This window comes from Rhinoraja longicauda, chromosome 25 (assembly GCF_053455715.1).
Source record: "Rhinoraja longicauda isolate Sanriku21f chromosome 25, sRhiLon1.1, whole genome shotgun sequence".
NCBI classification, from domain to species: Eukaryota; Metazoa; Chordata; class Chondrichthyes; order Rajiformes; family Arhynchobatidae; genus Rhinoraja; species Rhinoraja longicauda.
The window spans coordinates 16374642-16397245 of NC_135977.1; the positions used below are offsets into that span (position 1 = coordinate 16374642).

Below are 22604 nucleotides of genomic sequence, written 5' to 3' on the forward strand. Positions count from 1 at the left end.
TACCACAAAAATCTGGGATGCGGAATAAAATTTAGTTCTGATGAAATTTATATGCGGAAAAGAAGATAATACAGAATTGAGTTTTTAAACTCTTATTTTTTGGTGCAGGTGCTGATGTGACTTTCCGTTATTGGTTTGGATTTGGATTGTTTTCTAGGACTGCCATCCCTCTATAAGGTGGGGGTCATTTAGGTAATCCAAATTTCACAGCCATTTATAAATGTTGGGATTACAGTAAAAATAGGTAACAGCTTTCAGTCCTACTGTTATCGAATTAAATAATCTTGATTACTCTTCCAAAGGCAAAGCTGAAAAATTGATGTGGAAATCCAGGAAAAATCTATTATTAACCTCCTGTGAGAGACGACTCCTGAGATATGTGAAGAGTACATTTATCGAGTACATTGGTATTTGAGTTGGCCCTCGACATTGGAAAAACAAAGTTGCTTTACTAACCTGATCAGTGCCAATCACTCATCTGGGAAAGATCATCATCAAGAAGCAAGAAGTACGGAATGCAATTTTCACATTTTGCGTATCTCAACAAATGAGACGACAAATGTGATGTGTGGGTGATGTTGCTTGAAAATTAAATCTGTTTATTGTGACAATTCATTTGAGATGAATGGAGTTTGGGAATACGTTTAACTATATTTGTGGGCTACCCCTCTTTCCCACCCCCACCACATCATGCACACCCACTACTCTGCTGCTACTTTACACTGCCTCATGAATGTATCTTATTTGTGTATGATCCCAATGCTTTATCAGAAATAAAAGCAAATACTGCAGTAATATAACAGAATCTGGAGGAAAAATAGGAAGCAAATCATGCAGCCTCTGTGGAGAAATAAACAAGTGATTGTAGATTGTTGACTTGAAATATTATGTTAATTTCTTTCCATAAATTCTGCCTGTTTTCTATTGTCAGAAAATGTTGATACATGCTGTGTTGCATTATTCAGCCATTCCTCAAGGAACTAACTTTTCAATTACACATGCCAGTGGCAAATACAAAGTATCTGTGTTTTTCCATAAAGCAACTCTGGGCACTCGGTAATTTGGGGGCATCTTGCTGATCCAGCACCGAACAGCATGGCTTACACTAACTAGTTCCACACACATCATGGCAGTAGGCAACCCTACTTTGACAAGTTGACAGCATTGCAATTTTCTCATTATTTTGGAGATTTTTTAACATGAACTGTGGTCCCCTCCGTTAACCCACTCTAAACGCTCTACAAATCAGAAGTTTTGCAGAAGTTATGACGTATAATGGGTCTTTACTGGCAGTGGTTCATAAACTGCAAGGGTAGCAGATGACTCTTTCCCGCATTTGGTTCAGGTTTTAAGCAGCATGTGATTATTACACATAACAAAACCATTAGTCAGTTTTGAACACTTTAAATGATCATTCATTTGATAAATGACTGTTTTAACATGATCAGATATGCAATATTTTTTATTAGTGAGTAACAATAAGGCTTTCTCAGTGTACTGAAAAATTGGAATTCGGAGTTGTTCAGAATTATTGAAACAGAAGCAGCTTGATTCTGTGAAGCTTGTTATAGAGGGATTTAAATCCATTCATTGGCAGTTTCTTCATGTTTCATTTATCTCCACAAATAGCAAACCACAAAATTAGCAGTGAAATTGCGTAAGCCATATAATCATCATAATCTCACATTGTTATGAACGCTTGTACTTCTACTGTGTTGTGTTCAGCTTGAGCTTTTAAAAATTATTTTGCTCTCACTTCTGGACCCCTGGATCTCTCTTTTAAGAGCTTTGAAATCCTGCAGCTTTTGCTTTAAAAAATATATTTATTGGTGTATTCATCCCATACGACTGTACTTTTCAATTTCTGAATGCTATCTTTGATTAGCACTATTTATAATGGGTTTCCATCTGAAATTATCGGTATGGACCCGATGACTGATTTGCTACGTAGCAGCCTTTTCTGTAACTGAAGACTTATTTTGGCCATTTTCTGTATTCTTTATGACAAAATCTTGTATTCTGTAAACAGTCATAATGCTCAACTCTCATTTGCGACATGGAAGATAACTTGAATTTTCAAAGCAATTGCATCATTTATATTATCTTTTGCAACTTGTCAGCCATATGTCAGATAACGTCGCACTAGCTTCTTATTTTCACCCTACATACAGCTTGCAATGGGCTGTTTTCTTTATCATCGTTACTTTTTTGCATATCTTTCATTCATTGTTCCTTATCTCTCGTTTCCCTTATCCCTAACCAGTCTGAAGAAGGGTCTCGACCCAAAACTGATGAACGTTTGTTGCACTCTCTCAATTGCAAATCTCTCCTTCCCTTGGTATCATTTAATCACTTTATTAAATACCTTACCGTAACTCCAATTTGTCATTCGTAGGCAGAAGAAGAAAAACAAACTCGGTCACCCATTCCTTCTCTCCAGAGATGCTGCCTGTCCCGCTGAGTTACTCCAGCTTTTTGTGTCTATGTTCAGATAACATATTTATCTTAGTGGGCCATTCTTAGTCATGTATGTGACCAAAAATGTGAAAAATTGTGGAATACTTCTCCTAATTTTGAAAGCATTACAGGTATATTGTTTTGTACTGTATATATGACTTATGTCGAAGTTTATCAAGTGAAATCTTTATATGTTATGCTGACAATGTTTGTTTAGGGTCAGAAGTCAAATATGATTGGTCACGTGTGTGGCGTCATATGACCTCACTAAGAATGGCCCCAGTAAGGTGTTTTTTTGTGCAATTTGTGGCATTCTTGCATGCATTTCTCATAAATGCAAAGCAAGTCTTTTTTTTCCTGCCTACGAATGACAATTGTTAAGGTGTGTAATGTGATAAAAAGTATGATTTCACAATAAAGTGATTAAATGAAACCAAGGGAAGGATAGATTTGCAATTGAGAGAGTGCAACAAACGTTTATCAGTTTGATCCTTGAACAGAGATTAAGTAGAAAAGAGACTTCTTGCATTCATTAGAACACTAGAACAGGGTGGATCTGTTGGGCCCAAAGCTCTCCTGCATTGGTGTAACACACTTCCCTCCCACTTCCCCTCCCCCCCACTCACACACTCCATCCCCCTCAACCCCCCTTTTCCCTCCATCCGCCCATTATCCCCCCCACCTCCCTCCCCCCTCCCCCCCCCCTCTTAGGAAACATATATACAAGATGTTTTAGTAATATATAGATAGATTGATAGATATACAATATAACATTTTATATTCTTACATTATTATATTTTAAGTATTATATTATATCATTATTTTTATTATTACCCTGGAGGTGTGTGTACCGCGCTGCCCGCTGGGGGTTGTAGTCCAGCGATGGTCCGGGGCGCTGGGGCCGGGCGGGAGCGGGGACTACACATCCCAGCGGGCAGCGCGGCGGGGCGAGGCGTGCACAAGATGGCGAAGCAGGAGGAGAAGTTGGAGAGCGGCTGCCATTGTTGTTGGATTCGTCGATGATGCCGTCGGTTGAAGCGGGCGCTGGAGGAGGAGAGTGGCTGCCATTGTTGTTGGAGTCGTCGACGACGCCGTCGATTGAAGCGGGCGCTGGAGGTGACGGAGGAACACAATGACACTGGTTGGAGTGAGCGCTGGACGAGACGGAGGCTGTCGCTGAGGCGGGCGCTGGAGGAGACAGAGGGGAACAATGACGCCGGTTGAAGCGGGCGCTGGAGGAGACAGAGGGGAACGATGAGACGATGGGGACGACGACTGTCTTCCTGCTCGGAGTCTCCCCCGGGGGTGGGCGAGGGGGGAGAGGGAGAGGGAGCCACTCGCCCCGGGGCGGCCATCGCGGCGGCCAGCAGCCATCTTCTTTCGCCTTCTCTCTGTCACCGCGCTGCACCATGGGATGAAGCTCCGCGCTGCACCACGGGAGGAAGGTCAACCCTCCCCCAACTGCGCATGCACGGAACCCCTCATTGGCAGCCACTCCTGTCACTCGGCCGGGTCCCGCCCCCTGCAGCCATCTTGGGCACCCCCCCCCCTCTTTGGCCACCACTCCCGTCACTCAGCCAGGTCCCATTGTGACGTCGAATGTGGCTGATGGCCAGGGTAAGTGGAAAAGTTATTTTTTAAAGTTTAAAATGTCAATAACTTGAACGAGACTTGCTTTTGCACACCCCAGGACGATGGTGAGTAAGGTGGGCCTAAAATTGGTGCGCTATCATGTACCGTTTTGGCTGTATTTCGAGCACGTACTAAAATGCAATATATGTACGTACATATATACAACATGAGAGTTTTAGTAATATACTAGAAAAGAGGGCCCGTTGGGCCCGTCCCCACACCCCCCATTCTCACTCCCCCAGCCCCACTCTTACTCTCCAAGTGTGCCCGTTGGGCCCGGAAAAGAGGGCCCGTTGGGCCCGTCCCCACACCCCCCATTCTCTCCTCCCCCAGCCCCACTCTTACTCTCCAAGTGTGCCCGTTGGGCCCGTCCTCCTGATCTGTGTATGTCAAGTGACCACTATAGCCTTCATTCTTTTTTTTTTTCCCTAATCAGATGTTTGTTTGTTTTTTCCTAATCAGATGTGCAGTACTTTGGTCAACGTGGGTTGTTTTTAAATGTGCTATACAAATAAAACTGACTTGACTTGACTTGACTTGCAATAACAAAAAAGACTTCTTGGAAGCTTTTCGAAACAATGTAGCCGTCACAAGCTGAAAACTAAATCCTTGCTGAAAACTAAATCCTTTTCTGGAAACTTTTGGAAACAAATGTAGCCCCTTGAAGAAAAGGGTTAGAAATGAAAAATTTAAACTTTAATATCTCTCTAGCTTTAAAAAGGTAGCTTCAATTTGAACGAAAGTACTTACAATAGTTGCCCAGGTTAATGGTGAATACGGCGGTACAAAAATCGTAGCGCTTTGGTGTACCGTCTAGGAGGAGTAGGGTTTGTAAGTAATCTTCCGTACATACACATATACATACATACATACGGAATGTTGGACCGCAGAGTTTTAGTATTATACTAGAAAAGAGGGCCCGTTGGGCCCGTCCCCACACCCCCCATTCTCACTCCCCCAGCCCCACTCTTACTCTCCAAGTGTGCCCGTTGGGCCCGGAAAAGAGGGCCCGTTGGGCCCGTCCCCACACCCCCCATTCTCTCCTCCCCCAGCCCCACTCTTACTCTCCAAGTGTGCCCGTTGGGGAGGGCCCGTTGGGCCCGTCCCCACACCCCCCATTCTCTCCTCCCCCAGCCCCACTCTTACTCTGTCCTCCTGATCTGTGTATGTCAAGTGACCACTATAGCCTTCTTTTTTTTTTTTTTTTCCTAATCAGATGTTTTGGGTTTTTTTCCTAATCAGATGTGCAGTACTTTGGTCAACGTGGGTTGTTTTTAAATGTGCTATACAAATAAAAGTGACTTGACTTGACTTGACTTGACTTGCAATAACAAAAAAGACTTCTTGGAAGCTTTTCGAAACAATGTAGCCGCCGTCACAAGCTGAAAACTAAATCCTTGCTGAAAACTAAATCCTTTTCTGGAAACTTTTGGAAACAAATGTAGCCCCTTGAAGAAAAGGGTTAGAAATGAAAAATCTAAACTTTAATATCTCTCTAGCTTTAAAAAGGTAGCTTCAATTTGAACGAAAGTACTTACAATAGTTGCCCAGGTTAATGGTGAATACGGCGGTACAAAAATCGTAGCGCTTTGGTGTACCGTCTAGGAGGAGTAGGGTTTGTAAGTAATCTTCCGTACATACACATATACATACATACATACGGAATGTTGGACCGCAGAGTTTTAGTATTATACTAGAAAAGAGGGCCCGTTGGGCCCGTCCCCACACCCCCCATTCTCACTCCCCCAGCCCCACTCTTACTCTCCAAGTGTGCCCGTTGGGCCCGGAAAAGAGGGCCCGTTGGGCCCGTCCCCACACCCCCCATTCTCTCCTCCCCCAGCCCCACTCTTACTCTCCAAGTGTGCCCGTTGGGCCCGTCCTCCTGATCTGTGTATGTCAAGTGACCACTATAGCCTTCATTCTTTTTTTTTTTCCCTAATCAGATGTTTGTTTGTTTTTTCCTAATCAGATGTGCAGTACTTTGGTCAACGTGGGTTGTTTTTAAATGTGCTATACAAATAAAACTGACTTGACTTGACTTGACTTGCAATAACAAAAAAGACTTCTTGGAAGCTTTTCGAAACAATGTAGCCGTCACAAGCTGAAAACTAAATCCTTGCTGAAAACTAAATCCTTTTCTGGAAACTTTTGGAAACAAATGTAGCCCCTTGAAGAAAAGGGTTAGAAATGAAAAATTTAAACTTTAATATCTCTCTAGCTTTAAAAAGGTAGCTTCAATTTGAACGAAAGTACTTACAATAGTTGCCCAGGTTAATGGTGAATACGGCGGTACAAAAATCGTAGCGCTTTGGTGTACCGTCTAGGAGGAGTAGGGTTTGTAAGTAATCTTCCGTACATACACATATACATACATACATACGGAATGTTGGACCGCAGAGTTTTAGTATTATATAGATAGATAGATAGATAGATAATAATAATAATATAAAGTGATCTCATCGTGTATTATTTTTTTGGGGCGGGTGGGTTTGACAGATCCTATGCATGAATAATGCTTCCAATGTTTGGGATCTCTAGGATTAGGGTTTACAACTCAGAATAAATGGTCAGCCATTCTGGGCAGAGATGAGAATAAATTTCTTATGGGGTAATGAATCTTTGGATTTCACTGACAGCTGTGAAGGCTCAGTCATTAAGCACATTCAAAACTTTTTTTAAATATTAAGGAATTTGAGGGCTATGGCAAGTGATACTGATGTATCAGGTTGGCCATGATTTGCTGAAAGGAGGATAGGTTTAAGGGAGAAAACAGTCTGACACTGCTTCATGATCTCGAAGGGCAGGTCTTTGTTCATCTGGCCAACATGCTGCTACATAGAATATGATGGAAACTTTGGCACTGTGTACCTTTTTCTGGAAGGTTCATGCATCCTCAAGCATTAAGTTACCTTCATCCTTTGCAATCAAGTGTGTATTTTTATTCTTCCTTAATTGACACTGTTTAATGAAATTGTCGCACAGTGATTCAATACTGGACTGGTAATTTGAGAAGACGACTAATGATTCGTTTCCATTTGTTCACTAACAGAAAGAAAATCTATTCTTGTCATACCTGAGCTTTCTGTAACTCAAATTCCATTGTTTGGTTGTAGGACATTTACCCACCTATGGAAGTTTCCCGTCAAATTTGCCACTTGTGCCAGACTGCCAGTGTGCAGTATCTATATCTATCTATCTACTAAAACGCTATCAGTTTGTTTGTGTTTATGTGTGTACCATAATCTCTACACAGCCAAAACGGTACACAATAGCACCACAATTTTAGGCCCATCCTACTCACCATTCCCCTGCGGTGTGAATAAACCCACTTTTGTTACTTTTTTAAAACAATTTACCTTATAAACTTTAATAAATGCATCCCTGCATCCCCCCCCCCCGGAGGACCGGCGACCGTCCCGGTGTGCCACGCGCCTGACCCTCCCATGCTGCAGCGCGCCGCAGAGGCTGTGGCAGGGTCCAACAAGATGGCCGTCCCTGCTGCTCCCTGCCGATCGCAGCAGGAGAATGGGACCAAGCACACTGCCTTCTCCCTGTCCACCCGCTACTGCTGCTGGGCCGTCGAGCTGCCGCTGGTGCTGCTGGGCCGTTGAGCTGCCGCTGGTGCTGCTGGGCTGTCGAGCTGCCGCTACTGGGCCGTCGAGCTGCCGCTGAATGAGGCGACAGTCTCGAGGATTTCCAAGATCCTGAGGGGGAGGGGGGGGGGGGGGAGTGCCGTGGAGCCCCTAAGAGTGGAGGGGGGTGTGGGGACAAGGGGGGTTGAGTGGGGATGGAGAGGGGGGGGGGGCGGTAGATGGTGCTACACTACTGCAGGAGAGCTTTGGGCCCAACGGGTCCACCCTGTTCCAGTACCATATAAAATTATATCAGTATTTTGAAAATTTCTCATTGCTTCATTAATATTGGGATTTGCTTCACACGTGAATAGATTTTAAGCAGTAAAAATTGTGTTTATGCTTGTAGTATAAGCATGGGATTTTAAATCCTTTGGGTATTTTAGAGCAAGATTAACATCTGGAAGATAAATTAGTTGGTCAACTTAAATACTAATAGTTAGCAGGATTCATGACAGCCTGGAAAGAAAGGATATGTGTGCCTTTTTGGGAGTTCTTTTTTTTTTAGAGATACAGCGCGGAAACAGGCCCTTCGGCCCACCGAGTCCGCACTGCCCAGCGATCCCCGCACACTAACACTATCCTACACACACTAGGGACAATTTTTACATTTACCCAGTCAATTAACCTACATACCTGTACGTCTTTGGAGTGTGGGAGGAAACCGAAGATCTCGGAGAAAACCCACGCAGGTCACGGGGAGAACGTACAAACTCCGTACAGACGGCGCCCATAGTCAGGATTGAACCTGAGTCTCCGGTGCTGCATTCGCTGTAAGGCAGCAACTCTACCGCTAATGATGTATTGTTGAAGTATACTTGCTTCAAGTACCTTCAGTTGTATGGAATGAAGTATCTATTTTTAATAGAAAAGGAACCCAGAGAGGTATATGGTAAAGATCCCATCATCTGAAGAAGAGCTTATTTATGCAGTGAGAAGTGCTGTGGGCCAAATATGGAGAGGTGGGACCAAAGGGCCCATTTCTCTGCTGTCCAACTCTGATTCTCTCTCTTCTAGAAATGTTGTTGAGATTAAATTATCTAGGGCATCTAGAATGTGGGTTTTGTCTCATGCTTCAGTCTTCAAAATGGGACTTAGAAATTCTTGAAATAATGCTAAAATGTTGAAAATGTGTCAGGCAGCTTCTGTGGCGAGAGAAGCACAGTTAGCATTTCGGGTTCATAACCTTTCATGAGAACCTGAATGAACTCAATTCAATGGTCTACTGTCCTCGTCTACTTGAAGAAAACCTCCATCATTTCAATCCCTAAGAAAAGCAAATTGACCTGTCTCATTGAAGCTAATGCACACCACCACCTCAGAAAACTAAAGATGTTTGGCGTGTTTCCAACAACTTCTTGCCTTACAAACAGTCCAGTTTAGTATTGCCATACCTAACCACATCCCGATTAGCAAGTGTACAGAAATAGTTTACTGAACCCGCATGCAAAAGGAGACATTCATCCATGTTGTAATTCCTGAATAAATTCAAGTTATTATGGGTGAAATTGTATGAGTATGCAAGTGCCTTTCTCTGATCACAGCCCTGAGCTGGATGATCAGCCATGATCATAATGAATGGCGGTGCAGGCTCGAAGGGCCGAATGGTCTACTCCTGCACCTATTTTCTATGTTTCTAAAAACCTCTCTCTATCTGGATGTGTACCTCGGAATGCACTATACTGTAAATTCCACTTCACCCTCTTTTGATATTTCTATTCCTAATCATAATTCCATTGACACACTTGCTGTTGGAAAGCACACCTAGTGCTGCTGAAGACAGCATATAATTTTTTTAATTTTCCAGTTGAAATGGACCCCTAAGAATATCCTTTTGAAAACAAATGTTACAAAGAAATTGTATTTCTTTTTAGTTGTTAGCATTGCTGTGGGAGATGCAACCTTTTTTTTGATTAAATATGTAGTTGCTACACTACAAACAGTGGTAAGATTAAAGAGTGTATTAAGGGCAACAGATGTGTTTTTGACCTTGAAGAGAACTCAATGTACAGGATTGCAGAGCAAGACTGCATCTTCCCAATCATTTTTTAAAACATTTAATCATTAACATTTTTATTTTGTTATAATTTTATTTGGAACAGTTTATTGTGGATTACTTTCACAAAATTCAAAACCCTTCAATAAAAATGAGGTTACTTCTTTGTGTCTTGAGTAGATCAAGGTTTTGTATTTGATTTTTGATTTACATTATTCTCTTACAGCTTCATCATAACACTGCTTGTCTGTTGATAATTTTGCAGAACTATTTTTCTTTGCTCCATTTGACAAAGCAAAAAGATAGACATTTTACAGTGAAGACATTTTACATTTTACATTTTGCAAGTCTGTCTTGCAAGTAATCTATCATTGGATTTTAATTGGAATTGATAGTTTTTTTTAAATGTGCATCTATATTGTCTCTCACCATCCTTCATGCATAATATAAAAATTAACTTGATGAAATATAGATAGCATTTATAACAAGATGTGAGGTGAAAATGGAAAGTTTAGAGAATCATAAATTTCTATTTCACCAAGGCTCTACTCTCTGGGATATAAAAATAGTACTTATCTCATACAATCCTATTTTCTGATCTCCCGAGACTCTGATCTCCAAGATTTCTGTCATTCCATCTTCCATTATCAAGAATTGATTTTTAGGAATTTTGTGGCAGTTACTAGCAGGGTGATGGTAGGCCTTCTGCAGAGTCCTGATTTCTCTACTACACAACCTGCCCCTCCACCTATCTTCGTATCATCTGCAAAGGCCACAAGCCTTCAATTCCCTCATGCAAATCATTTACATACACCGTGAAGAATAGCAGCCCAGCACAGACGGAACACCACTAGTCACTGGCAGCCAACCAGAAAAAGTATCTTTTATTGCCACTTTTTGCCTTCTGCTATCCAGTCAACCTGCTATCCACATTAGCATCTTCCCTCTGATACCATGGGCTCTCATCTTCTTTAGCAGCCTCATGTGCAGCATCTTCTCAAAGGCCTTCTGGAAATTCTGGTAAATCACATCCACTGACTCTTCTTTGTCTATCCTGCTATTTACTTCCTCAAAGAATTCCAACAGGTTCATCAGGCACGTTCTCCCTTTCACCTCAGCCTGTTGACCTCAGCCTATTTTATAGTGTGCTTCGAAACACTCAGAAACCTCGCCTTTTATAAAGGACTCTAAAATCTTACCAACCAGTGAGTTCCGGCTAACCGGCCTATAATTTTTACTCTTCTGCCTCGCTCCCTTCTTGAACAGCGGAGTAATATTTGCAATTGAGTAAGTTATGCGTGGTGGCAAAAGAAATGCTTATTCCAGCTTTGAAATCATAAAACAAGTTCTCAACACCGCTTTCCAGCTGGCTCTTTTTAGTTATATATGTTGTGTTTGTTTTTCTCTCCAGGTTTCACACCTTTAGATGGGAAAGGAGTGTGAGAAACCAAAATGATCATTTTACAACACAAAATAGGATGGCACAAATACTGCATCTGTAAGGTATGAAATGAAATTGTAAATGTAATTATTTGTTTGAAGGCTGCTCAAGGTTGTGGATTCAAATATTATTCCAGATATTTGACCAATACGCCAATGGTTCCATCTGCCTTCTCGTGAAGGTGATTTAAAAAAACGCAGCGTCTATTATCAACACTTCGTTAGTCAGTGAGCTGGCCTAAAGCAACAGATGAGTGTTCGAACACCAAAGTTCGACTGGTTATTTTCTAAAAGGTCTGAGCAAAGGAAACAGATATAACAAACAAAAACATGCTAAATTTTTATGATAAAGGTAGTGTAATTTCACTTGAAAAATGAAAGAAAGAATAGTCTTGCATAGGACACATACCATCTTTGGTTAATAGTGGAATTATTCAGCCGTTATCATTCTATCATAGAGCTATTCATGGAAGCAGGTACCTCAGCCCAACTTCTCACTGCTGACCAAGTTGCCATTCCAGTTATTCCATATAGAGTTCCCAAGTATGGGTAGTATTGTCGTTATGGGCAGCCTTTTAAAGAAATGCTTATTATTAGCCAATGTATATCAGCACACATCCTTAGTCTAAACAAATAAAATGAATCCAGTATAAAGCATAACTAACTAGAATGGCTAGCAGTAGTGGAGTTCATTTGGGTAACACAGGAAATGTGTGCTAAGATTATGACAATCGATTGATTGAATGCTTTATTTTCACATGTGAAAAGTCACAGTGAAATTCTTTGCTTGCATACCCAAGGTATGGAAATAGCCTCCACATAAAGGGCACAAATCCTGCACACGATGCTGGTCATGCTTGAAATTTGCAGTACTTGCTCAATCATGATTTCAGCAACCAGTTTTGACTAACCATCGCTATTGAATGTAAGCATCATTATGGGCCAAAACTTTGTTTGTGAATAGCACTAATTTAATCTAAACTCTACCCATTTTTCCTGACATGGTCCTCTCTAAAGGAATGTGCTTTTTGTTCCTTTAGCCACCTGCTGGAATAATTCAGGCTCATTGTAACTTGCTGTCAGAGATTAAAATGGTTTACTAGAGATTTCAATCAACAAGCTAATGAAGAGAAATATTCTCCACCAGCATGAAGCTGGAGGCCCTCTGAGCACACACTGAAACAGCAGAAGTAAGAAGCGAGTGTTACCCCTGCCTGGTTTATTGTTCTTGCAATAATGGTGAAAGTCAATGAATACATCTTAAATGCCATGTATCGCCAATCTCGTATTGCTCAATGCATTACATCCTCATTTACTAAACGGTGATTACTGCCAATAGGATTGGGGCCCTAACATTTATAGTCCTGCAGCACCCATGTGCAAAATTATAACCCCATGCCTATCCACCTATATGTACAGCTTGCATACAATGACCAGCAATTGAACTGTGTCGTACAATATTCCTTAAAACCTGCCTCTTACAAGCAAACGGGCATCGCCTGCAAGAAATAGGCAGGGCATGCTTGGTTATGCACTCTTCCATTACCCAACATGCCCATGCTTTTTCAATGAATGAAGAAAATTGTCCATAAACTGCAACTCAGTTTGTGCAATGATGTAGAACTGGCAACTTTGTCGGTAATGGTGTGTTTTCATTGAATGCTGCTTCTCTCATCCCATAATCTCTTTACAAACTGCAAATAGTATACGCATGCAACTCTCTTATTCCCCCCATCTTCCTTCACTGCAACTCTAACCATGTGCCTTTCTCCTATTAGCCAGTTAATACTTTAACCAAGCAAGTAAAGTAAAGATAATAATAATTCACTTGCGCACTATGAAGGTGATATCTGCATGATGAGTCACCAGGCAAAAAAATATGTTTATTGTTAATTATTTACTGTGCTAACATATGTAAGAAAAGATTGGTAAATAGAAATTAGTAGTTTGAGCTTAATATTTTGTCATTAATCCTTGATTATCGCAATTCTTTGTTATAGTTGGTGCTTTTCGGAAAGATTACCTTTTTATCACTTGTTCAGCCTTGGTATTTTGACACAACATATCTAATCTTTTCTGAAATCTTGGCATGTGGATTGCAAAATGGTTTTGAACACATTGAATGAAAGCATCAATCATATTCCAGCCTTTGAAGGCTAAAGGGATCACAGATGCAGGAATCTCAAACAAAAAAGCGAGATATATGCTGGAAGAGCTTGGTGAGAAGAGCATAACTGATAGGAGCAGAATTAGGCCATTTGGCCCATCAAGTCTACTCTGCCATTCAATCATGGCTGATCTATCTCTCCCTCCTAACCCCATTCCTGCAAACTTGAGAAGATTTTGTGTACCTCTTGTTAACCTGGTGTTTGTAGACTGCTCTGTCAGTATCTTGAGCAAATGGCTGGAAGTATCAAATCAAGTAGTGTGACTTGACCTTTATTTGCTTCTGGCTCTTGCATCTCTTTCTGATAGGATGCAATTCATGGCTATCAGAGAAAGAGTACATGTTAGTTATGCTAATGGGACTAAGGAAAAGTAAGAAGTGGAAGCTGCAGCTTACATATTATGAAAAGCTTTAGGATGTGAAGTGCAGGTTAACATGTATACCAGTGTCCAAATCTCCAATAAATTTATTTTCATTTCTGTCTTTGACTCGATCAAGGCTACTCAACTGTGAACATCATTCTCTCCTCTGCAGAACTGACGTGAGGTTTGTGTACCAGTTTTCCTTAGATTCTTCTTTGAATAAGATCAAGGTTGTACCCACACTGCTGGTCCATATATATATATATCCCTCAATAAGCATGAGGAAAATGGGTCTTCTGGTCATTACATTTTGGTGTTTGTGGAGACGCGTGTGTATTGGTTGGAGAGATTCAACATTTCAATCATGCCTCCCCTTTGGCGTACACATACACAGACATACGTTCGCATGTGCTTGCGAACATGTGCACACATACCGTGTGCATGTATACACACATGTACAATCAAGGGCATAATGGTTTATGCAGCTGATTAAAACTTTGGTTTGGCTAAATTTGGAATATTGTGTGCAGTTCTGGTTGACAACACCATATGAAGGATGAGGAAGCATTGGATAGGGTGCAGAAGAGATTCACCAGGATGTTGCCTGGATTGAACTGTATGAGCTATATGGAAAGGTTGAACAGATTTGGATTATTTTATTTGGAGCATTGGAGACTGCAGGCCGACCTGATAGAAATCTGCAAAAATATGATAGACATACAGTAGATTGGGTAGATTGATAGTATTTTTCCCAGGGCAGAAATGTCAAATGCTCAGAAGCATAGGTTTAAGGAGAAAAGGGATACATTTTAAATTAGATTTGCGAGGCAAGATTTTTACAGTGCCTAACAGCAGATGCGACAGCAATGTTTTAGCATTATTTAGACATACACCCGAATAGGCAGGAAATTGAGGGATATAGTCTCTGCAGGCAGGTGGGATTAATTTAAATTGATACCTTGGTCTGTGCAGATATGGTGGGCTGTCGGGATTGTTCCTGAGCTGTACGGTGTTTTATTCTTGGCACTTCAAGAACAGTAGATAGACACAAAAAGCTGGAGTAACCCAGCGGGTCAGACAGCATCTCTGGAGAAAAGGAATAGGTGACGTTTCGAGTTCAGATCCTTCTTTAGACTGAGAGTCAGGGGAAAGGGCAACCACTTAAAGAATGTACTTCAAGAACAGTATTCAGTTTGCAAACTATATATTTTTAATCACGGCTAATAGTGTGTGATCCATCAAAAGGAGAGAAGCTTGAAGCAAGAAACAACAATGTCTTTGTTTCACTTCACCCCACCACTGCCCCAAATAAAAACAAAAGAATGTCAGTAGGCTTGAACAGAATTGACTGGAGGTGTCTTTTGACAGTATGTCCATTTTGTAATAGAGACTTGCACCATCATGATGTACACAAAGGACAGTGATGCTATCTTCTGGAAAACAAGCTGTTTTATTGGACTTTCACCTGCCCTTATTACCCGGCTTAACAGATACAATTGGATTAGACAAAATGGCACTGAAATATACACTGGGTATTATTCAAATAGTCTCAAAGATTGAAGATTGAGGAAAGCCATCAACGCCTCAACCTTTTGCAAGTGTATGCAATTTAATATCATAGCATCCATTTCTCTTTGAAATGACATGTATTCTTGTTTGCACCACCTTTTAACTTGTAGAGTATCATTAATGTTGATCTTTTTGTGCAAAAAGATCATGAACTTAACATTTATTTGTTGCAGACTATAATTTATTTCACCCCAATTTTTCCTGTGTGGTTAAAAGGTGCTAAATAATGACTGATATTATGTTTCTATATACTGGAGGCTATAAAGTGTTTATACCACTGGGTTGCCAATCTCAGCCTGCTATCAAAGGATACTTGTGTATTCATGTTATTGAGCATGCTCTGCTTTATTGCTTATAAAATTATATTTCTTAACAGCAGACCTAAGCAACGTCACTATCATTAAATTGAAAGACTTGATTGTAATGTGTAAAGTGTCCAGGAGACCAGGGAAACATTCAGCTTTGAACTAATTTCAAGTTGTGAAGAATAACCTTCTGATGTGTTTTGGTTCACATTGATTCACATTTAGAACTAAGTGATTCAACTAAATTATGCTTTTAACTAATGGTGAATCAAAACACATCAGTGCATCTGATCTGGAATAGGGAATGCTCTGAAGTAATTTAAGGACCTGAAAATTATTCAACAGGAACTGTTGAAATACATGTATAAATGTTAGTCCAATGTTTATTTGCAAGTATTGGAGCATATTGACCAACTGAACCCTTTTGTTTGACTAAGTTTATCAATATGGTGTATAATATGTGTCTAATGCATTGATTTTAAAATCATGTGAATGAATTGCATATTCTTCGTGAGTGCATCTGAATGAACTTTCTGTGTGCCCTTTTAAAAATAAATTGATTTACTTATTTTCATGCCCTTTAAAAAGGTTTAAATTAATGGTGTGATTGCACGTCAGTCATTTTTTCAGAAATTAACTGACTTCCGAGGAACACGAAAACCCTTCGATAATTCTTGTATTAACTTGTATCCAATTGTTAAATTACAGATTCAAGAGCAGTGTTAGGGAATTAAATCTCAGCAGTATAGCCTGGTAAATGTTGGGACAGGTGTAGATTGTAGATCAGATGCAGTATTCCAAGAGGCAGTGCTTTATCTCTGCCTGTGATTTCCTCGCCTATCTCTTCACTTTTGTTATATTACAATGAAACTGTTTCATGGCTTCTGTTTTGTCCACTTTTGATATAAATTGATTTTTCAATAATATTAAAATGTATGGATAGCCATAGTAATGTTTTCCTTACGGGAATTGTTCACAAATTCTGAGAATTTTTAATTCACTCTTTTAAACTACCAAGTAATAACTTGCATCCTGCTGCTTTTTTAAATTAGTTAATCAGAGGTCTACTAAAATTACAAAAAACATTCTTATGTAAGTTGTTTAACTGCATGCATTTAGGTACAACATTCAATTTTAGTCTTTGATGTCCCTTGATTTTTCAGGCATGAGGGCTCTTCTGATTCCACACTCTCTAAAGTGCACCTTGTGCGAATGATACAGCCTCAATAACTATAAAAGGGGAAATATGTCTGTCAGCATTGCTGAAGGCGTAAGAGGTTGTTAATGCTTTTTGTTTTATGTTTTTTTTCTCCTTTTAGAGTTGCAACAAAAGCCCTTGTTGAAATGAGCAGAAGTATATGTGGAAGCTGAAAACGGTGCCTGGCGGAACAGTTAAATGATCAAATATGCGTCTCAGCATGAGAAGGATTGTTCTGCTCATCTGCTGTGCTATTGCTGCAATGATGGTCTTTCACCTGGGCCACCACATGTGGGAATGTCAGCAAATACTAAATGAGAATGGAGGATGGTTTCATGGCAGACGAACACACAGCATAATGAAACCTGAAAGGGAAGAATTTGTCATGTTTAATTCAAACCACATTGAATACCGCTACAGTAAAAACATGCCCCTAATCTTCATAGGTGGAGTCCCACGAAGTGGGACAACATTAATGCGAGCCATGATGGATGCACATCCAGATATCCGCTGTGGCGAAGAAACACGGATCATCCCACGTGTGCTGGCCATGCGTCAGGTGTGGTCTAAATCAGAGCGTGAAAAGATGCGCTTGAATGAAGCAGGAGTGACGGACCAGGTCCTCGACTCAGCACTGCAAGCATTTATATTGGAAGTAATTGCAAAGCATGGTGAACCTGCAAAATACTTATGCAATAAAGATCCTTTCACCTTAAAGTCTTTAATTTATCTGTCCAGATTGTTTTCAAAATCTAAATTTATCCTAATGATCCGAGATGGTCGAGCGTCTGTGCACTCAATGATTACAAGAAAAGTGACAATTGCAGGATTTGACCTCAGCAGCTACAGAGATTGCATAATCAAATGGAACAAGGCTATCGAAATTATGTACAGCCAATGTATGGAGGTGGGACCTTCCAGGTGTCTCTCAGTTTATTATGAACAGTTGGTATTGCACCCTAAAAAGACTATGGAGAATATCATGACATTTTTGGATATTCCATGGAGTGATGCTGTTCTGCATCATGAAGACTTAATAGGAAAAGCAGGAGGTGTCTCACTTTCAAAGTGTGTTTGTATTTTGTTTTGTTTGTTTTCCCCTTTCTTGAGGACTTTGTGTGGGTATGCTATCCTTCAGGTGCACGACCAGTACCAGGAAGCTTTATTTGAATGGTGAACATTGCAGCTGGGTCATGCAATGTCCACTGACATCAGTTGCCAGTAGATCACTACATTTTACTGCAAGAACATTGCTAACTTTTCCCAGTGCACTGGTACCATGGCTGATCGTAGTATCTCCACTGCTACCTGTCCACTCTAGTTTAGAGCTAACATGTGACAGAATTCAATTTGTTAGCTTTTTTATGAATGGCAGTATTTATTCTCGATGTATATTTTAATTAGAGCAAAGGAACATGGTGCTGAGAAGTTAAATTTGTACAATTAAATTCTGTGGAAATATATTAGTGTGTCCCACATGTTTAAAAGGCAACCAATGAAAAATTATTGGGAAATATTAATTAATATAGGTGATTACATTTTGAGTGCCTGGGTGTGGGCAATTGAAGGGAGGGTCACCAATGTTGGATAAATTAACATTGATTGAGGGTTCAGAAAACAGATGCCACACAGTGTGTGCCAATGACGTAGACATAGAACATGGGAAAGTAGAGCTCAGGAACAGGCTCTTCACCCCACAATGTCTGTGCCAAACATGATGCCAAGATCAATTAATCTTATCTGCCTGGATATGCTCTATATCCCTCCAATCCTGACCTCTGGTACTGACGGCGCAAATTTTTCCGGTTCTCTCTGTGACTATATGGGTTCTTTCTGATTCCCTCCCACATCCTAAAGATGTAGGAGGAATGTTGATGGGAATATGGGAAATTGTTCTTTTTAAATGGGATTAATGGAGTTGAGTTTGAGTTTAGTTTATTGTGACGTGTATTGAGTTACAGTGAAAAGCTATTGTTGCATGCTAACCAGGGGAAATACTGTTGCTCAGCAAGCACATGGGTGATGGGTGAATAGTGTTTGATGCAAGTTACGATAGATGACAACAGGGTTATCAAAGAAGTAGGTTTCAAGTAGTGTGTTAAAAGTAAATATAAGAAATACAGTAGTTTGTCATTTGTATTCTCATGGCAATTCCACAATTCAGTAAGATAATGGTGGATTACCACGTTACTACATAATTCTCATATCCATTGAATCTCAAGAACTAAAAAATTTTTGATCTACTGTCTTGGATATACCAAGTGACTAAACCTCTACGGTTACCTTCGGTATAGAAATATATCATCTCAGTACTGAATGACAAAATCCATAAGATTATAAACCCTGTTTCTGGACACTTTTCATCCAGAGGAAATGTCATCCGTACACCTACATGGTCAAGCCTTACAAGACTTTTACATATGTCAATGACAAACTTTTTTTCCTCTAAACTCAGTACAGGTCCATTCTGCATAATCTCTCCTCGTACAGCAAACTTGTCATTCCAGGAATCAATCCGATGAACCTTCTTTGCATTCCCCCATTGCAATTATATACTTTAGGAAATAAACCATGTACATATCCACAATCCATATTGCCATAACATGGATCAGTCTGATGAAGGGTCTTGACCCGAAAAGTCACCCGTTGCTTCTCTCCAGAGATGCTGCCTTTCCTGCTGAGTTACTCCAGCATTTTGTGTCTACTATCCATAACATGGGGCAGATACTTAACTTGCTGTCTGGCTGTCGAACGGGTGTTAGAGATTGTCCATTCCTTTTGGAAAACTGATTTTAATTTCTGTTAACATGCTGAACATTAAATGTGGTTTCCTATCAACCCCACGGTTCCATAATTATATTTGTGTTGTAGATCGAAAATCAACAGTCCTCTGCCTCTCAAATCAAAACAGAAAATAAGTCGTCTCCTGTTTGAATAGAGTTTTTGTTCAACTGGTGTTTGGTTACTGGTGTTGGGGCTGTTTGAGAATGAACAGTTCATTGTGTTTAGTATAGCAAAAACGTCTTAAATGTTGCTTAGTGTCCCAGCAGTATTTTGATCCATTTCAATGAAGTATTTACTTATTATTAAGCAGTAATATTTAGAGTAATGAAGATGATTAACAATCACTTTTTGTATTTTGGAAATCTTGAACTCTCATGCAATTAATTAAACCTGACATTTATTTTTGAACTTGCTCTGTTCCATGTTGAAGAGGAGAAATCTTTGCTTTGCAATGCATTATATATGAACTAATAACAGTGACACATCCATAAATATCCAAGTTCAACCATTAGCTTTTGCTGACTGTTTTGCAGCCCATATGAAAGAAAATATTTCAAGATGTTTCTTTTGAATAAATTTTAAAGAACTGGTTAAAGATCGATTATTTAACCATCACTACCAAATCTTTTTTTTTTTAATTGCCAATTGCTAATGACTTCCACCTATAATTTGCATTCCAGGATATCTATATAACATAGCTCTGACCAGTCGGATGTGGAAAAGTAATTCTACTGAGAGCAAGTAGGATACAGTAGATCAAAATGAAATAATAATGAGCAGCTTGAGATTCTGGGAACCACATGACATCTTCAGCGGTCTTTTTAAGAAGCTTTGGAAAACAACTTTAGCTTAGAATATTCCTATATTCAAATCTTCCAATTTTGAGGTGCTAACTAATAGTAATATTTGGCAGATCTAATCATAAACTCAACATTTTAAAAACTTTTTTTTTCCTCTTGCAGAATAGAGAGATCCACCGACCAAGTTATCAAGCCAGTTAATCTTGAGGCTTTGGCCAAGTGGGTGGGACACATTCCTGATGGTGCGGTTGAGGATATGGCAAGGATAGCACCTATGTTGGCCAAACTAGGCTATGATCCCAATGCCAATCCACCAAATTATGGAAAACCTGATGCACTAGTTATTAATAACACCAAAAGGGTATGTTCAAAAATATTTTACTCAAAATACTTGTATCTTTCACGTTTTTTGTTTTGCAGGTGAGGTGCTACTTGATCGACTGTTATTTCTGTTGATTGCTGTGTGCAAATTGCTAATGGTCTTAGGCTTTCAATTTGGTTCTCTTTTTGGTGGGCTCTTGACTCCACCTCTTTCATAGTGGGTTTGATTCTACAGGTGTGCTCAAACAACAATTCTTCATAGGAATTTGCAGCTGGGCGTTATCTGAGCCAAGCTCCAAACCATTCTCTATGACATCCATACTTCCCAGCAAGGATTAATCTATTTAGTCTAAATATGCTTGCCTATTTCCCACTTTCTTCCCAAGAGCAATGAGGTTAATTTGTATCCCATCCACCAAACTGCAACTTAATTTTGTATGGCCAAAAATCTAATGAATTTCAAATGAGGTGGATAGTGGTCAGTGCCTTATCACACTGAAATAATACATTAGAACATCATCAGCTACCTAAAGAACATTTTGTTCTCCGAGGTGCATTTGTGGGGTTTTTCCAAGTTTGACAGATAATGAGAGAGGTTATTCCATGAACACTTTCTGCGTGCCAGAAGTAATAATTTGAATGTTTGTGGTTATTGCAAGTTTCTCTCCCTCAGAACATTGTTCTTGTTCAATGGCTGAGTTGGTAGCACCATTCTGGGGCTCCTGCAGTGAACATTAGAGGAAATTGGTAAGGATATGACTCTGGTGCTAGTTTGTAGCTCAGAGGTATCTCTCAGTGTGGGTAATTAATTTAAACAATGTTGCTGACTGCTTCCAGTCAGAAATAAGGAAGAATACAGATTAAGAAATGTATTTTCAGTATAAATTGGGGTTCCTGTTGTATGAAAGGGAAAAAAATGTTTTCAGGTGGTGGATGGACAAATAACAACATGCAGAAAGGAACATGTTTGGATTTTTTGGCTCAAAATAAGCCAAAGTCACAAAAGTGCATCTTGCACAACAAGGGAACGCAAACCTATTTTAGGTCCTTCACTTGTATGTGCACTTTGTGATTCCACTTTAAAATGGTGAATGATACATTTTCCCCGTCACGCCATCCACTGAAATAAAGCTTCTGAGTCCGTTGTCCACTCACATGAAACTAAAACTGAAAGTGCTATTTTCAACAAATGTAGTTTCAAATCCCTTGTGTCCACCTCTGAATATTACTGATAAGTTTCATGTAAGAATTAAATCGTAAGTGATAGTAGATTTGACCATCCTGGAATTTAATTATAATACTAATAGAACTTTTGTTCATTTTTTCCACAGGTTTTGGAGGGTGATTTTAAAACTCCTGCCAATTTGAAAGGACCATCTGTGGTAGGTCAACAGTGTTTTGTAATTTTAGTCAGTTTTGAAAAAACTAGGTGGGTACAGGTCTAAAATAGATACTAGTTATTGAAACCAGTAGCCATTTTCACTCACTTCTAAACATTTCTAATATTTTGTGACCAGTTTTAAAACAAGTTGAACGTTTACATGGGTGTCTCTCGGGTTTTGTTGCATAATTAGTATGGGCTAAATTAATCTCTCGAGTGGCCAAGGATTTAATGTTTCCTTTCACCAGAAAAATATTCGCTTGTTCACCAGTCATTGGCTTTCATAAAGACCATTTACAATGTCCCAACCCCACCATCTAAGAATGTAGGATGTCCAGGATTCAGGCCAAGACTGCATCTGTTCAGCTGGATTCTCTTTCTAAGCCCCTTAATCCTCAAATGTCTATCCCATCTTTTCTTTTAAAAATCCTTACTGTGTAGGTGTAGCACTGAGCGCAAACAAGATATTTCATAACAGGTCACATATCACTCATGGTGAGATGAATGAAATCAAAGATGTGCAAGGACCTAGAATTGGAAGAATCCAGATGTGTTGGGAT

At 39.9% G+C, this 22604-nt stretch overlaps 1 protein-coding gene across 4 annotated transcripts in view; it reads left to right on the plus strand.

Annotated features, from left to right (window-relative positions):
• LOC144605856 (protein-tyrosine sulfotransferase 2-like) overlaps positions 1 to 22604 on the plus strand; it is a 47662-nt gene that overhangs the window by 14229 nt on the left and 10829 nt on the right. For 2 of the 4 annotated variants that reach the window (XM_078421467.1, XM_078421469.1), the window contains exons 2-5: positions 11129 to 11220; positions 16880 to 17826; positions 20505 to 20703; positions 21995 to 22045. In XM_078421467.1, the coding sequence (XP_078277593.1) occupies positions 16967 to 17826; positions 20505 to 20703; positions 21995 to 22045 (1110 nt within the window). In that variant the 5' untranslated portion in view covers positions 11129 to 11220; positions 16880 to 16966. Of the gene's footprint in view, positions 1 to 11128; positions 11221 to 13822; positions 13871 to 16879; positions 17827 to 20504; positions 20704 to 21994; positions 22046 to 22604 lie in introns of all 4 variants that reach the window. The other 2 variants (XM_078421468.1, XM_078421471.1) reach the window with 2 other exon arrangements.